Below are 18259 nucleotides of genomic sequence, written 5' to 3' on the forward strand. Positions count from 1 at the left end.
CAAACTTCTGATGCAAATTTTTCAACATTTCATCCAAAATCTCTGCTGTTTAAAAACTTCCTTCCCCTGCAGGTCATTCCTCTTTCTCTCCCTGTTACCTATCAGCTTCTCTGCCATGTACTACCAAAAGATAAAGTAAAGCCCCCCCCAAAAAAAACCCTGTTCTGTCCTCTCTTTCTACAGACATGCCTGAACGAACAGCAACCTCTCGACCTGCCTGTGATCTCCGAGCGTCTGTCACATCAACAAACGACTGATAGAAAAACACCTCCACCATGTAACTGTAAGTGTTTTATCCACTTATCACTTTTTTGGTCGCACCTGTCGTCAGGATCACAAATGGGTGAAAATCAGCTGTTGAGAGAGAGAGAGCCGTGGCACACTGACTGATACTGTTGAAATGTCAGCGTTGATAAATGTGTAAATTCGGGGGTTTCATGTGAGCTCTCTGTACTTCAGACGGATTATAAAATGTTCCTGCTTTTATTAAATCTCTTGCTTTTTTTTTTTTTTTGTTCTCGCCACAAAAAAGTCTGTGGGACCCATGACGTCACTTCAACAGGAAGTCGGCCATTTTGAAAAATATGTGCGATTTTGGCGTTTTCCACGCCTCGTACTTTAACGAACTTGTCCTAGGGATTTAATCCGACCAACTTCAAATTCACTCAGAAACATCTTGAGAAATTGGAGATGAAAAGTTCCTAAAAACTTTCTAGTTAGGGATCCGGTTTGGCCGTGGCAGCGCCGACAATTTCCTTCGCCATTCGATCCTTCGCCATTAAACAGGAAGTCCTTATAACTCCTACAGACATCGTCCGATCTACACCAAATTAATCACGCATGTAGAGGGTCCCACCCTGAACACATATATGCATCAATACTGTGTCAGCTCCATAGCGCCACCTACTGGATACAATAGCGCCCCCTTGAAAATTGAAAAAAAATGGAGCCCCTCAAATCAGATTGACATAGACAAACAAATGTTTGCCATTGCACCCTGTAGAAGATTAATAAAATTGAGCCCCTCCCTCCAGATTGACGTAGATGAACAAAATTTGGTACACTTATGTATCATCTAAAGACGCACAAAAAAGTCTCTTGGACCCATACCCTCACTCCAACAGGAAGTCGGCCATTTTGAAATAAATTTGCAATTTTGGCACGGTTTGATACAATTTTCACACCACATAGTTTAATGAATTCCTCCTAATCCGACCGACTTCATTTTGACTCTGTGTCATCTCAAGACCTTGAAGATGCGTCGCGGCAAGTCTTGCTCAGTAGTGGCGTGGCGGGGGAGCTTGGGCCTGATCATCGCTACTTGCAGCTTTAATTATTTTTGTAACTCTGATGTCTTGATTGGATGAGGACATTTAAAGTCAGCAGCGATGAGAAGATGAATACTTAAAGAGGGAATGACATTTTATAACCCTTGTGTCCTCCTCCCGGGTCAAATTGACCCCGTCTTATTCTTCTTTCCTCCCTTCCTTCCTTCCTTCCGTCTGTACTTCCTCCCTCCCCCTTTCTTCCCTCCTTCTTTCCTCCCTCCTTTCCTTCCTTCTTTCCTCCCTCCTTCTCTCTTTCTTTCCTCTGTCCTTCTTTCCTACCTTCCTTCCTTCCTTCTTTCCTTTCCTCCCTTCTTCCTTCTCTCCTTCCTTCCTCCCTCCTTTCCTTCCTTCTTCCTTCTTTCCTTTCCTTCCTTCCTCCCTCCTTTCCTTCCTTATTCCTTCCTCCCTCCTTCTCTCTTTTTCCTCTGTCCTTCTTTCCTACCTTCCTTCCTCCCTCCTTTCCTCCCTTCCTTCCTTCCTTCCTTTCCTTCCTTATTCCTTCCTCCCTTCCTTCTTTCCTCCCTCCTTCTCTCTTTCTTTCCTCTGTCCTTCTTTCCTACCTTCCTTCTTTCCTTTCCTCCTTTCCTTCCTTCTTCCTTCCTTCCTTCCTCCCTCCTTTCCTTTCCTTTCCTTTCCTTTCCTCCCTTCCTCCCTCCTTTCCTTCCTTCTTCCTTCCTCCCTCCCTTTCTTCCTTCTTTGACTCGAGGACAACAGGAGGGTTAATGCACTTAAAAAAAGACAGAATAATGTGCTATAAAAATGAATCACACTCGTATCACACTTCCTCTGACGAAGCTCGCGGCTCTTACCTGCTGGCCGTGGTAAAACACAGCGAGGAGGAACATGGCCATCAGGAGCAACGACGTCTCTTTGGTTCCCAGGAAGTTTCTGTTGAGAAAAAAGAGAAAAAACAAACAAAAATCATCATTTAATGTGATTGAAAATACATGAAACACTGTTGTTGTGCTTCCCTTTGGTTCAGTGACGAGATGAATAATTCAATAATATGTTAAAAACTCGTTTTAAAAGCAGCCTTTTTTTTAAAACCGAAAGTAAGACTGAATGCTCCTGAAAATGTCAAATGGTGTAACCACAAAAGAATGATAAATATTAAATATTTTATTACCTAGAAAGAAAGAAAGAAAGAAAGGACAGAAGGAAAGAAAATAGACAGAAAAAGGAGGAAGAAGAGAAAGAGAGAAAGAAAGATAAAGGTGGAAGAGGAGAAAATAAGAAAGGAAGAAAGAAAGAAAGTGAGATAAAGGAAGAGGAAAAGAAAAAAAGACAGAAAAAGGATTTTCCTGTCTTCCTTCCTTCCCTCCCTTCCTTCCTTCCCTTCTTTCCTCCCTCCCTTCCTTCCTTCCCTTCTTTCCTCCCTCCCTTCCTTCATTCCTTCTGTCATTCCTCCCTCCCTCCCTCCCTCCCTTCCTTCCTTCCTTCCTTCCTTCCTTCCTTTCTCCCTCCCTCCCTCCCTCCCTCCTTCCTTCCTTCTTTCCTCCCTCCCTCCCTTCCTTCCTTCCTTCCTTCCAAAGTTTTTATGGTTACACCACTTAGACATTTTTACCATAATCCTCTAATATATTCTCTCTAAATGGATTAAAAGAAGAAATTTGATGCTGGGTCCACAAAAAAAGAACATGTGCAAGTTATTCATACATTTATTTTTATATTTTAAGCTCAGCTACTCTGAAACTTTTTACAGTGGAAATGAAACACATCTCTGGTTCTTTTTCTCTTGAGGTCTTTCGATTGCGACCTTTTCTCCCGTTTACCTGAAGGCTTCAAAGAAATGAATCTGACTCCCATCACTTCCCAGTGGACCTCGTATAGAAACCTCTCCATAAATATATATATATATTTTTTTTCTTCACCAGTCTTTCACAGTTATATTGCTCAGGATGTAAAATCATGCCAAACTAGTTGATATGGTGTTAGGTAGGAAGGAAGGAAGGAAGGAAGGAAGGAAGGAAGGAAGGAAGGAAGGAAGGAAGGAAGGAAGGATGTAAAATCATGCCAAACTAGTTGATATGGTGTTAGGAAGGAAGGAAGGAAGGAAGGATGTAAGATCATGCCAAACTAGTTGATATGGTGTTAGGTAGGTAGGAAGGAAGGAAGGAAGGAAGGAAGGAAGGAAGGAAGGAAGGAAGGATGTAAAATCATGCCAAACTAGTTGATATGGTGTTAGGAAGGAAGGAAGGAAGGAAGGATGTAAGATCATGCCAAACTAGTTGATATGGTGTTAGGTAGGTAGGAAGGAAGGAAGGAAGGAAGGAAGGAAGGAAGGAAGGAAGGAAGGATGTAAGATCATGCCAAACTAGTTGATATGGTGTTAGGTAGGAAGGAAGGAAGGAAGGAAGGATGTAAGATCATGCCAAACTAGTTGATATGGTGTTAGGTAGGAAGGAAGGAAGGAAGGAAGGAAGGAAGGAAGGAAGGATGTAAGATCATGCCAAACTAGTTGATATGGTGTTAGGTAGGTAGGAAGGAAGGAAGGAAGGAAGGAAGGAAGGATGTAAGATCATGCCAAACTAGTTGATATGGTGTTAGGAAGGAAGGAAGGAAGGAAGGATGTAAGATCATGCCAAACTAGTTGATATGGTGTTAGGTAGGTAGGAAGGAAGGAAGGAAGGAAGGATGTAAGATCATGCCAAACTAGTTGATATGGTGTTAGGTAGGAAGGAAGGAAGGAAGGAAGGAAGGAAGGAAGGAAGGAAGGATGTAAGATCATGCCAAACTAGTTGATATGGTGTTAGGTAGGAAGGAAGGAAGGAAGGATGTAAGATCATGCCAAACTAGTTGATATGGTGTTAGGTAGGTAGGAAGGAAGGAAGGAAGGAAGGAAGGATGTAAGATCATGCCAAACTAGTTGATATGGTGTTAGGTAGGTAGGAAGGAAGGAAGGAAGGAAGGATGTAAGATCATGCCAAACTAGTTGATATGGTGTTAGGTAGGAAGGAAGGAAGGAAGGAAGGAAGGAAGGAAGGATGTAAGATCATGCCAAACTAGTTAATATGGTGTTAGGTAGGAAGGAAGGAAGGAAGGAAGGAAGGAAGGGAGGATGTAAGATCATGCCAAACTAGTTGATATGGTGTTAGGTAGGAAGGAAGGAAGGAAGGAAGGAAGGAAGGATGTAAGATCATGCCAGACTAGTTAATATGGTGTTAGGTAGGAAGGAAGGAAGGAAGGAAGGAAGGAAGGAAGGATGTAAAATCATGCCAAACTAGTTGATATGGTGTTAGGTAGGAAGGAAGGAAGGAAGGAAGGAAGGAAGGAAGGAAGGAAGGAAGGAAGGAAGGAAGGATGTAAGATCATGCCAAACTAGTTGATATGGTGTTAGGAAGGAAGGAAGGAAGGAAGGAAGGAAGGAAGGATGTAAAATCATGCCAAACTAGTTGATATGGTGTTAGGTAAGAAGGAAGGAAGGAAGGAAGGAAGGAAGGATGTAAGATCATGCCAAACTAGTTGATATGGTGTTAGGAAGGTAGGAAGGAAGGAAGGAAGGAAGGAAGGAAGGATGTAAGATCATGCCAAACTAGTTGATATGGTGTTAGGTAGGTAGGAAGGAAGGAAGGAAGGAAGGAAGGAAGGATGTAAGATCATGCCAAACTAGTTGATATGGTGTTAGGAAGGAAGGAAGGAAGGAAGGATGTAAGATCATGCCAAACTAGTTGATATGGTGTTAGGTAGGAAGGAAGGAAGGAAGGAAGGAAGGAAGGAAGGAAGGAAGGAAGGAAGGAAGGAAGGATGTAAGATCATGCCAAACTAGTTGATATGGTGTTAGGAAGGAAGGAAGGAAGGAAGGAAGGAAGGAAGGAAGGAAGGAAGGAAGATCATGCCAAACTAGTTGATATGGTGTTAGGAAGGAAGGCTTTAAAGAAATGAATCTGACTCCCATCACTTCCCAGCGGACCTCGTATAGAAACCTCTCCATAAATATATATATATATTTTTTTTCTTCACCAGTCTTTCACAGTTATATTGCTCAGGATTCCTTCGTACATTGTCACCGTAAAAGGTCACTGCACTATCACCGAGAACACCCACAAGATGAGTTTTCTCACATTTGCAACATTTATATCGAGGAGGGAAAAAAAGGTCAACATGGCTCCCTGATGTGTTTCTGAAGAGACAGAGGTGAAGAAATAGACAGAGACATAATGTACTTCTCCTCCTTTAACACATGTCTTTTACTAACGTGAACTACAGGCAATCAAGAGTCAGTTTAAACCGATTTGACCGTGTTAATATCATATGCATAGTATGGTCATAGTAAGTATGATGCCAATGCTTCTGAATCTAATCTCTACAGGAGGAACGTGTGGCGGTAAAGATAAAGGTGGTGACAGGTTTCATTCTCGGGTTTTACGGTCACTGAGCTGTGAAATGTGTCGCCATGTTTCAGTTGTTGAGTCCATGATTCCTTAATTATCACTGACACGGTGAGCAGACTGACGCCGGGAGTTTTTAAATTGATGCTGATATTTGTATTAGTTAGAGTTAAATAAAAACATTGGTGTTATTCCTCTGAAACAAACGCATCTTTGAAGGTTTAAATGTGCCCCGAAACTGAAGGCATTTTGCACACGTCAGACCTGGTTAAAAAATATTTTATTATTCACCCATCACAAAATGGCTCAACAGCGCCCCCCGTTGAAAATTAAGAAAATTGAGCCCCTCACTCCAGATTGACATAGATGAACGAAATTCAGTAAACATATGTAACATGTCAAGACGCACAGAAAAGTCTCTTGGACTCATATCCTAACTCCAGCCGCAAGTCCGCCATTATGATTTAAAATATTGATTATGGGTCACCGGAATGCCAATCGCAAAATGGCTCAACAGGAAATTAAGAAAATTGAGCCCCTCTCTCCAGATTGACATAGAAAAACGAAATTTGGTAAAGATATATATTATGTCAAGACACACAAAAAAGTCTCTTGGACCCATATCCTAACTCCAACTGGAAGTCCGCCATTATGATTTAAAATATTGATTATGGGTCACCGGAATACCCATCACAAAATGGCTCAACAGCGCCCCCCGTTGAAAATTAAGAAAATTGAGCCCCTCTCTCCAGATTGACATAGATGAACGAAATTCAGTAAACATATGTAACATGTCAAAACGCACAAAAAAGTCTCTTGGACCCATATCCTAACTCCAACCGCAAGTCCACCATTTTCATTCGAAATATCAATTTTGCTGCCACTTTCGCAATTATCACGCCTCAGACTTTTATGAAGTCCTCCTACAGATGTAATCCATCACGTTTCAAATTCGTTCAGTATAATCTAAAGACCCTGGACATGAAAGGTTATAAAAATCTTTCACCTCTGTTATACCTAACAGCTGTGGCGATGTGGCGAATTTCATAGGGGAGCCAGGCCACGTTCATCGCTGCTTGCGGCTTTAATTATTATTATTATGTCATTATTGTCCAAGAAAATATGGCAACATCACTTGAAATGTGTCCAACTCAAGCACAAATGATTTACAGCCGTTTATCCAGATAATCCACTTTAATTTGAGGGCAAACTGAAAGTAAAATGTAATGAATAATGTTGTTAATTATCCCACATCTCACAGGGGACAATAAATATGGTAGGTCAATAAGGTCTCTTTAAGTCTTGTGGATGTTAAAATATATTTGGGTAAAGGAAAAACTACACATACACAGAAGCAAGTGAGCTTTAAATAACTCAACAGGCCGAATGCAGTTCAACAGACATCAGAGATCAGATTTTCTCTCCTTTTCATAGAAAGTATTTGAATATACTCGTCTCACTCACTCTGTGTTGTGGTGGACGGTGTCGTAGCGGACGAACAGCGAGGTGTAGAAAGCTTCGGTCAGCAGCGAGTAGATGGCGATCATCACCAGCAGCACGGCCAGCTTCAACACCGAGTTCAACCGCAGGAAGACGGCACACGTCACCATCGCCAGCACACCAGTAAACACGAAATACTGCAGAGCAAAACACACATCAGGTTAGTTTCATTAGAAAAAAAACATAGACTGTATAATGTATGTAACATCCGTGACGTCACCCATTGGTTTGTGGACTGCTGCTCAGAAGCCAATAGTTTAGAATCTGGGCAGCGCCATCTTGAAAATTTCAGGTGCATGCTGGGAAAAATAAAAACAGGGATTCTACTTATATGGGCATGAGGCGGAGCCATGGGCGGAGCGGGGAGGTTGCTATGGTTACGAGGGCTGGATCTCGAGGACATCGGTCAATCAACCTGTCAATCAGGACGTAGCCACGCCCCCTAATGCATACCCTGCTTTATCGTCACATATAAAATCAGGGAGGCCAAAATGTCCCAAATGAACATCATACTGCATTGAAGAAGGCTTTAAACTAGCGATTGAGACCATAAACACATTTTGAAAACGTTTACTGAGGTTAGAAATCAAGTGAGAAGTTGGTGAATTCTCCATTGACTTGTATAAAGACGGTCGCCCCCTGGTGGCCTTTTGATAGAATGCAGTTATATCCTTCCTTTCCATCCTTCATCCAACAAGCCTCTCGTCATCTTCTCTGACACAACATCAGCTCAACTTTACACCCAGACTATAAAACACAATGAGATTTTCATGAAGCTCGAAGCTCGTGGCTCCAGGCTCCGTAGTTAGTTTGTATTTCTAATCTAATATCCCGGTCTGTTTATTTCCAGCTCTTATTTGCACACATAGCAGCTTTTCCGACCCTCAGGAGGAAGTTAGTGATGTATAAATAAATAAATATAAATATATATAAATATATATATGGAGCCGTACGAAGCTCGGAGCTATAAAAATGTGACTCCCTCATTGAGTCCATCAATCAGCCGCGTGTTGTGTGAGCAAACATTCCTTCTTTCCATCCTTCCTTTCTTCCTACTTTTCTTCCTTCCTTTCATCCTTCCTTCCTTTCTTCCTACTTTTCTTCCTTCCTTTCATCCTTCCTTTCATCCTTCCTTCCTTCCTACCTTCCTTCCTACCTTCCTTCCCTTCTTCCCTTCTTCCTTCCTTCCTTCCATCCTTCCTTTCATCCTTCCTTTCTTCCTACCTTCCTTACTTCCATCCTACCCTCCTTCCTTCCTACCTTCCTTTCATCCTACCTTCCTTCCTTCCATCCTTTCATCCTTCCTTCCTTCCATCGTTCCTTCGAGTCATCTGTACTGCCTGCCTGCCTTCCTTCCTTCCTACCTTCTTTCCATCCTTCCTTTCCACCTTGCCTTCTTCCTTCCTTCCTACCTTCCTTTCTTCTATCCTTCCTTTCTTCCTACCCTCCTTCCTACCCTCCTTCCTTTCATCCTTCCTTTCGTCCTTCCTTCCTTCCTACCTTTCTTCCTACCTTCCTTCCCTTCTTCCCTTCTTCCTTCCTTCCTTCCTTCCTTCCATCCTTTCATCCTTCCTTCCTTCCATCCTTTCTTTCTTCCTACCTTCCTTACTTCCTTCCTACCCTCCTTCCTTCCTACCTTCCTTTCATCCTACCTTCCTTCCTTTCATCCTTTCATCCTTCCTTCCTTCCTTCCATTGTTCCTTCAAGTCATCTGTCCTGCCTTCCTTCCTTCCTTCCTACCTTCTTTCCATCCTTCCTACCTTTCATCCTTCCTTTCTTCCATCCTGCCTTCGAGTAATCTGTCTGTAAATAAATAAATAAATAAATAAATAAATAAATAAATAAATAAATAAATATAAATATATATATGGAGCCGTACGAAGCTCGGAGCTATAAAAATGTGACTCCCTCATTGAGTCCATCAATCAAACACGCGTGTTGTGTGAGCAAAATAAACATAAGGGATATTTCCTCGGTTCCTCGGTGTGATGGCTCCATCAGTCGCCGCTGTCTGAGGCGAGACCTCCCTCTGGGTCTGCCAGCAGATGGCCGCCATGTTTAATTCATCATGTTGCTGTTGTTGCAGAAGTGGTAAAAGAATAAAAAAAAAAAAAACCCACCAGCCCTTGAAACAGACCTGACTGCAAACCACCCTCCCCTCCCATCCCTACCCTCCTTCCTTCCTTCCTTCCTTCCTTCCATCCTTACTTCCTTTCATCCTTCCTTCCTTCCATTCTTCCGACCTTCCCTCCATCAAAGGAAGGAAGGAAGAAAGGATGAAAGGAAGGACGGAAGGAAGGATGAAAGGAAGGAGGGTAGGAAAAAAGGATTCCTTCCAGTAATCTGTCCTTTCTACCTTCCTTCCTTCCTTCCTTCCTTCCTTCCTTTATCCTTCCTTCCTTCCTTTCTTCCCTTCTATCTTCCTTCCTTCCTTTCTTCGTTCCTTCCTTTCATCCTACCTTCCATCCTTCCTTTCTTCCTTCCTTTCATCCTTCCTTCAAGTCATCTGTCCTTCCTTCCTTCCTTCCTTCCTTCCTTTCTTCCTACCTTCCTTCCATCGTTCCTTCGAGTCATCTGTCCTTCTTTCCATCCTTCCTTTCAACCTTCCCTTCTTCCTTCCTTCCTTCCATCGTTCCTTCGAGTCATCTGTCCTTCCTTCCTACCTACCCTCCTTCCTACCTTCTTTCCATCCTTCCTTTCAACCTTCCCTTCTTCCTACCTTCCTTCCATCCTTCCTTTGATTAATCTGTCCTTCCTTCCTACCTACCTACCCTCCTTCCTACCTTCCTTCCTTTCTTCCTACCTTTCTTCCATCCTTCCTTTCTTCCATCCTTCCTTTCTTCCATCCTTCCTTCGAGTAATCTGTCCTTCCTTCCTACATACCCTCCTTCCTACCTTCCTTCCTTTCTTCCTACCTTTCTTCCATCCTTCCTTTGAGTAATGTGTCCTTCCTTCCTACATACCCTCCTTCCTACCTTCCTTCCTTCCTTCCTTTCTTTCTTCCATCCTTCCTTCCTACCTTCCACCCTTCCTTACTTACCTACTGCTTCTCATTTTTATAGATATAAAACCAGAATTTCAAAGTTTAACCAAAGTGTTTTTTTCATCCTTCCTTCCCTCCTTCCATCCTTCCATCCTTCCTTCCTTCCTTAGACAACCCCCCCCCCCCCCACCACCACCAACCCCTGAAACAGATGGACTCCTCCTTTAGTGGGTACCTCTGGGTAGAAGCAGATGTCTGGGATGGAGGTCGACTCGTTGTACGTCTGGTTCCTGAAGGTGCTGGACTTGTCGAAATCGCACCACAGCTGTGAGATATAGAGAGGAGGGGGGGGGGGGGGGGTGGAGGGGGGGGGGTGGAGGGGGAGGTGGAGGGGAGAGGGGGGGGGGGGATTATTGTTGTTGTGCAATATTAAACCAATGCAGGATCAGTGTAAAAATAGCCAGAATTTCGGTGATTGTGTGTAGACAGGTTTTTTTTGGCTACTTCCTTTCATCCCTCCTTCCTTCCTTTCTTCCTTCCTTTCATCCCTCCTTCCTTCCTTTCTTCCTTCTTTCCTTCCTTTCATCCTTCCTTCCTTCCCTCCTTCCTACCTTCCATCCTTCCTTTCTTCCTACCTTCCTTCCTTTCATCCTTCCTTCCCTTCATCCTTTCTTCCTTCCATCCATCCTTCCTTCCTTCCCACCCTCCTTCCTTCCATCCTTCCTTTCTTCCATCCTTCCTTCCTTTCATCCTTCCTCCTTCCTTTCATCCTTCCTCCTTCCTTTCATCCTTCTTTCCTACCCTCCTTCCTACCTTCCTTCCATCCTTCCATCCCTCCCTCCATCCTTCCTTCCCTCCCTCCATCCTTCCTTCCTTCCATCCATCCATCCATCATTCCTTCCTTCCTACCCTCCTTCCTTCCTACCTTACTTCCATTCTTCCTTTCATCCTTCCTTTCTTCCTACCTTCCTTCCATCCTTCCTTTCTTTCTACCTTTCTTCCATCCTTCCTTTCATCCTTCCTACCTTCCTTCTCTCCTTCCTTCCTTCCATCCTTCCTTCCTTTCTTCCTACCTTCCTTCCATTCATCCTTTCATCCTTCCTTCCTTCCTTCCATCGTTCCTTCGAGTCATCTGTCCTTCCTTCCTTCCTTCCTACCCTATTACACCCATAAAACACTTCTAACAGGAACATAATGTCACTGTGAAGTTTAGTATCTCTGTGTAACTCTGCATCCTTCCTTCCATCCTTTCTTCCTTTCTTCCTATCTTCTTTCCATCCTTTCTTTCATCCTTCCTTCCTTCCTTTCATCCTACCTTCCTTCCTTTCATCCTACCTTCCTTCCATCCTTCCTTCCTTCATTCCTTCCTTCCTACCTTTCATCCTACCTTCCTTCCTTACTTCCTACCTTCCTTCCTTCCTTCCTTCATTCCTTCCTTCCTTCCTACCTTTCATCCTACCTTCCTTCCATCCTTCCTTTCATCTTTCTTTCCTTCATTTCATCCTACCTTCCTACCTTCCTTCCATCCTTCCTTTCTTCCTACTTTCCTTCCTTCCTTTCTTCCTACCTTCCTTCCTTCCTTCCTTCATTCCTTCCTTCCGACCTTTCATCCTACCTTCCTTCCATCCTTCCTTTCATCTTTCTTTCCTTCATTTCATCCTACCTTCCTACCTTCCTTCCATCCTTCCTTTCTTCCTACCTTCCTTCCATCCTTCCTTCCTTTCATCCTTCCTTCCTTTCTACCCTCCTTCCTTCCTTCTTTCCTTCCATCCTTCCTTCCTACCTTCCTTCCATCGTTCCTTCGAGTCATCTGTCCTTCCTTCCTACCTTCTTTCCATCCTTCCTTTCATTCATCCTTTCTTGCTTTCTTCCTACCTTCCTTTCATCCCTCCTTCCTTCCTTTCATCCTTCCTTCCATCCTTTCTTCCTACCTTCCTTCTTTCCATCCTTCCTTTCATCCTTCCTTCCTTCCTTTTATCCTACCTTCCTTCCTTTCATCCTACCTTCCTACCTTCCTTCCATCCTTCCTTCCTTTCATCATCCCTCCTTCCTTCCTTTCATCCTTCCTTCCTTTCATCCTACCTTCCTTCCTTTCATCCTACCTTCCTTCCTTTCTTCCTTCCATCCTTCCTTTCATCTTTCTTTCCTTCCTTTCATCCTACCTTCCTTCCATCCTTCCTTTCTTCCTACCTTCCTTCCTTCCTACCTTCCTACCTTCCTATCTTCCTTCCTTCCTTCCTTTCTTCCTACCTTCCTTCCTTCCTTCCTTCCTACCTTCCATCCACCCACCCACCCACCCACCCATCCATCCATCCATCCATCCTTCCTTTCATCCTATCTTCCTTCCTTCCTACCCTCCTTCCTTCCTTCCATCCTTCCTTCCTTCTTTCCTTCCTTCCTTCTATCCTTGCTTCTTACCTTCCTTCCATCCATCCTTCCTTCCTTTCTTCCTACCTTCTTTCCATCCTTCCTTTCATTCATCATTCCTACCTTCCTTCCACCCTTCCTTACTTCTTTCCTTCTTACCTTCCTTCCAACCTTCCTTTCTTTCTTCCTTCCTTCCATCCTTCCTTCATACCTTCCTTCTATCCTTCTTTTCTTCCTACCTTCCTTCCTTTCATCCTTCCTTCCTTCCATCCATCCTTCCTTCCTTTCATCCATCCTTCCTTCCTTCCTTCCTTTCATCCTTCCTTCCTACCCTCCTTCCTTTCTTCCTACCTTCCATCCTTCCTTCATACCTTCCTTCTATCCTTCTTTTCTTCCTACCTTCCTTCCTTTCATCCTTCCTTCCTTCCATCCATCCTTCCTTCCTTTCATCCATCCTTCCTTCCTTCCTTCCTTTCATCCTTCCTTCCTACCCTCCTTCCTTTCTTCCTACCTTCCATCCTTCCTTCCTACCTTTCTTTCATCATCCTTTGAGTCATCTATCCTTCCTTCCTACCTTCTTTCCATCCTTCCTTTCATTCATCCTTTCTTGCTTTCTTCCTACCTTCCTTCCATCCTTCCTTCCTTCTTTCCTTCTTACTTTCCTTCCAACCTTCCTTTCTTTCTTCCTTCCTTCCATCCTTCCTTCATACCTTCCTTCTATCCTTCTTTTCTTCCTACCTTCCTTCCTTTCATCCTTCCTTCCTTCCATCCATCCTTCCTTCCTTTCATCCATCCTTCCTTCCTTCCTTCCTTTCATCCTTCCTTCCTACCCTCCTTCCTTTCTTCCTACCTTCCATCCTTCCTTCCTACCTTTCTTTCATCATCCTTTGAGTCATCTATCCATCCTTCCTACCTTCTTTCCATCCTTCCTTTCATTCATCCATCCTTGCTTTCTTCCTACCTTCCTTCCATCCATCCTACCTTCCTTCCATCCTTCCTTACTTCTTTCCTTCTTACTTTCCTTCCAACCTTCCTTTCTTACTTCCTTCCTTCCATCATTCCTTCATACCTTCCTTCTATCCTTCTTTTCTTCCTACCTTCCTTCCTTTCATCCTTCCTTCCTTCCATCCATCCTTCCTTCCTTTCATCCATCCTTCCTTCCTTCCTTCCTTTCATCCTACCTTCCTTCCTCCCATCCCTCCTTCCTTCCTTTCTTCCTACCTTCCCTCCTTCCTTCCTACCTACCTTCCATCCACCCATCATCCATCCTTCCTTCCTACCTTCCTTTCATCCTTCCTTCCTTCCTTCCATCGTTCCTTCGAGTCATCTGTCCTTCCTTCCTTCCTTCCTTCCTTCCTACCCTCCTTCCTACCTTCTTTCCATCCTTCCTACCTTCCATCCATCCATCCATCCATCCATCCTTCCTTCCTTCCTTCCATCCTTCCTTCCTTTCATCCTTCCTTCCTTCTTTCCTTCCTTCCTTCTATCCTTGCTTCTTACCTTCCTTCCATCCATCCTTCCTTCCTTTCTTCCTACCTTCTTTCCATCCTTCCTTTCATTCATCATTCCTTGCTTCCTTCCAACTTTCCTTCCATCCTTCCTGTCTTCCATCCTTTCTTCCTACCTTCCATCCTTCCTTCCTTCCTACCTTCTTTCCAACCTTCCTCCCTTCCATCCGTCCTACCTTCCTTACCTACTTACCCACAAAAAAGTCAAATGATCTCATTAAAATCTTAAACTCTGCACGAGTCTGCAAAGTGAAACTCAAACATTCAACTCAAGTAATTATATATTCAAAGCACATTTCTTTCTTTCATCCTTCTTTCCATCGTTCCTTCGAGACATCTGTCCTTCCTTCCTACCTTCTTTCCATCCTTCCTTTCATTCATCCTTTCTTGCTTTCTTCCTACCTTCCTTCCATCCTTCCTTACTTCTTTCCTTCTTACCTTCCTTCCAACCTTCCTTTCTTTCTTCCTTCCTTCCATCCTTCCTTCATACCTTCCTTCTATCCTTCTTTTCTTCCTACCTTCCTTCCTTTCATCCTTCCTTCCTTCCATCCTTCCTTCCTTCCTTTCATCCTTCCTTCCTACCCTCCTTCCTTTCTTCCTACCTTCCATCCTTCCTTCCTACCTTTCTTTCATCATCCTTTGAGTCATCTATCCATCCTTCCTACCTTCCTTCCATCCTTCCTTACTTCTTTCCTTCTTACCTTCCTTCCAACCTTCCTTTCTTTCTTCCTTCCTTCATACCTTCCTTCTATCCTTCTTTTCTTCCTACCTTCCTTCCTTTCATCCTTCCTTCCTTCCATCCATCCTTCCTTCCTTCCTTTCATCCATCCTTCCTTTCATCCTTCCTTCCTACCCTCCTTCCTTTCTTCCTACCTTCCATCCTTCCTTCCTACCTTTCTTTCATCATCCTTTGAGTCATCTATCCTTCCTTCCTACCTTCTTTCCATCCTTCCTTTCATTCATCCTTCCTTGCTTTCTTCCTACCTTCCTTCCATCCTTCCTTACTTCTTTCCTTCTTACCTTCCTTCCATCCTTCCTTTCTTTCTACCTTTCTTCCATCCTTCCTTTCATCCTTCCTACCTTCCTTCTCTCCTTCCTTCCTTCCATCCTTCCTTCCTTTCTTCCTACCTTCCTTCCATTCATCCTTTCATCCTTCCTTCCTTCCTTCCATCGTTCCTTCGAGTCATCTGTCCTTCCTTCCTTCCTTCCTACCCTATTACACCCATAAAACACTTCTAACAGGAACATAATGTCACTGTGAAGTTTAGTATCTCTGTGTAACTCTGCATCCTTCCTTCCATCCTTTCTTCCTTTCTTCCTATCTTCTTTCCATCCTTTCTTTCATCCTTCCTTCCTTCCTTTCATCCTACCTTCCTTCCTTTCATCCTACCTTCCTACCTTCCTTCCATCCTTCCTTCCTTTCATCCCTCCTTCCTTCCTTTCATCCTTCCTTCCATCCTTTCTTCCTACCTTCCTTCCTTCCTTCCTTCATTCCTTCCTTCCTTCCTACCTTTCATCCTACCTTCCTTCCATCCTTCCTTTCATCTTTCTTTCCTTCATTTCATCCTACCTTCCTACCTTCCTTCCATCCTTCCTTTCTTCCTACCTTCCTTCCTTCCTTCCTTCATTCCTTCCTTCCGACCTTTCATCCTACCTCTCCTTCCATCCTTCCTTTCATCTTTCTTTCCTTCATTTCATCCTACCTTCCTACCTTCCTTCCATCCTTCCTTTCTTCCTACCTTCCTTCCATCCTTCCTTCCTTTCATCCTTCCTTCCTTTCTACCCTCCTTCCTTCCTTCTTTCCTTCCATCCTTCCTTCCTACCTTCCTTCCATCGTTCCTTCGAGTCATCTATCCTTCCTTCCCACCTTCTTTCCATCCTTCCTTTCATTCATCCATCCTTGCTTTCTTCCTACCTTCCTTCCTTCCTTCCTTCCTCCCTTTCCTATCTTCCTACCATCCTTCCTTTCTTCCTACCTTCCATCCTTCCTTTCTTCCTACCTTCCTTCCATTCTTCCTTTTATCCTTCCTTCCATCGTTCCTTCGAGTCATCTGTCCTTCCTTCCATCCATCCTTCCTTCCTTTCATCCATCCTTCCTTCCTTCCTTCCTTTCATCCTACCTTCCTTCCTTCCATCCCTCCTTCCTTCCTTTCTTCCTACCTTCCTTCCTTCCTTCCTACCTACCTTCCATCCACCCATCATCCATCCTTCCTTCCTACCTTCCATCCATCCTTCCTTCCTTCCTATCTTCCTTTCATCCTTTCTTCCTACCTTCCTTTCATCCTTCCTTCCTACCTTCTTTCCATCCTTCCTTTCATTCATCCATCCTTGCTTTCTTCCTACCTTCCTTCCATTCTTCCTTTCATCCTTCCTTCCATCGTTCCTTTGAGTCATCTGTCCTTCCTTCCTTCCTTTCTACCCTCGTTCCTTCCTTACTTCCTTCCTACCCTCCTTTCTTCCTACCTTCTTTCCATCCTTCCTTTTAGTGGAGGGAAACTCTTTCATCATATCAGAGTAATTGGGGTCAATGAGGTCAAGCTTTCAGATGATTCAAAAGAAAACAAAACAAAACAAAACAAAACTAAGCTGTTGAATTAATTAATCCCAAAGTTATGAAAGAGGAAGTCATTCAAGGCTGCCACAAACTGATAATCAGGTAATCCTCATTGTTATCAAATTCAACCCGTGATGTAATTTAATGGAAAAAAGCCCATTTAACCCCCTCCTTCCTACCTTCCTTCCATCCTTCCATCCCTCCCTCCATCCTTCCTTCCCTCCCTCCATCCTTCCTTTCTTCCTACCTTCCTTCCTTCCTTTCTTCCTTCCTTCCTACCCTCCTTCCTTCCTACCTTTCATCCTTCCTTTCTTCCTACCTTCCTTCCATCCTTCCTTTCTTTCTACCTTTCTTCCATCCTTCCTTTCATCCTTCCTACCTTCCTTCTCTACCTTCCATCCTTCCTTTCTTCCTACCTTCCTTCCATCCTTCCTTCCTTTCATCCTTCCTTCCTTTCTACCCTCCTTCCTTCCTTCTTTCCTTCCATCCTTCCTTCCTACCTTCCTTCCATCGTTCCTTCGAGTCATCTATCCTTCCTTCCCACCTTCTTTCCATCCTTCCTTTCATTCATCCATCCTTGCTTTCTTCCTACCTTCCTTCCTTCCTTCCTTCCTCCCTTTCCTACCTTCCTATCTTCCTACCATCCTTCCTTTCTTCCTACCTTCCATCCTTCCTTTCTTCCTACCTTCCTTCCATTCTTCCTTTTATCCTTCCTTCCATCGTTCCTTCGAGTCATCTGTCCTTCCTTCCTTCCTTCCTACCCTCCTTTCTTCCTACCTTCCTTCCATTCTTCCTTTCATCCTTCCTTCCTTCCTTCCATCGTTCCTTCGAGTCATCTGTCCTTCCTTCCTTCCTTCCTTCCTTCCTACCCTCCTTCCTACCTTCTTTACATCCGTTCTTTACAAGTTATGAAAGAGGAAGTCATTCAAGGCTGCCACGAACTGATAATCAGGTAATCCTTCATTGTTATCAAATTCAACCCGTGATGTAATTTAAAGGAAAAAAGCTTTAAAAATGTCACTTCCTGTAATCTACGAGGTTTAACCCTTTATCGGGTAAATAATTATATTTGGTAACTTCTGTAAATATCCCAAAATATCCTTCCTTCCTTCCTTCCTTCTTTCCTTTCCTTCCTCCCTGCCTTCTTTCTTCCTTTCCTCTTTTCCTTTCTCCCACCCTCGTTCCTTATTTCCTCCGTCCTTCCTTCCTTCCTTCCTTCCTTCCATCTGTCCTTCCTCCCTCCTTCTCTCCTCCCTTCTTTCCTTCCTTCCTTCCTTCTTTCTTCCCTTCCTCCCTCCCCTCCTTCTCTCTTTCTTTCCTCCTCCCTCCTTCCTTCCCTCCTTCCTTCTTTCCTCCGTCCTTCCTTCCTTTCCTTCCTCCCTCCTTCCTTCCCTTCCATCCTTCCTTCCTCCCATCCTTCCTTCCTTCCTCCCTTCCTTTCAAGGAGTGTCCTATAAAGGGTTAATTTGACCTGTTTTATAATTGCTTGCTCCCAGCCATTTAACATGGGGTTAAATGTGGCCTATGTGGGTACTGAGTGGGCTTGGGGCTTGAACTGGGCCTATTCTGCAGGTCCCACATGGTTTCTGACTCTATGAGCCCCATAAGGGATGTAAGTGGGCTAAGCGGACATAAACAGGGAAAGTTGTATGGGCCCCATATTGTTTCAGACACAAGGGTCCACCATAAAA

At 43.8% G+C, this 18259-nt stretch overlaps 1 protein-coding gene across 1 annotated transcript in view; it reads right to left on the reverse strand.

The window, feature by feature from the left end:
- LOC128369796 (adenylate cyclase type 8-like) overlaps positions 1-18259 on the reverse strand; it is a 39489-nt gene that overhangs the window by 19624 nt on the left and 1606 nt on the right. Inside the window, exons 4-6 of the mRNA XM_053330873.1 lie at positions 10375-10476; positions 7121-7293; positions 2138-2216 (exon numbers count right to left, since the gene is read on the reverse strand). Coding sequence (XP_053186848.1) covers positions 2138-2216; positions 7121-7293; positions 10375-10476 — 354 coding nt within the window. The remainder of the gene's footprint in view (positions 1-2137; positions 2217-7120; positions 7294-10374; positions 10477-18259) is intronic.

The sequence above is a fragment of the Scomber japonicus genome, chromosome 12 (assembly GCF_027409825.1).
Source record: "Scomber japonicus isolate fScoJap1 chromosome 12, fScoJap1.pri, whole genome shotgun sequence".
Taxonomy (NCBI): domain Eukaryota; kingdom Metazoa; phylum Chordata; class Actinopteri; order Scombriformes; family Scombridae; genus Scomber; species Scomber japonicus.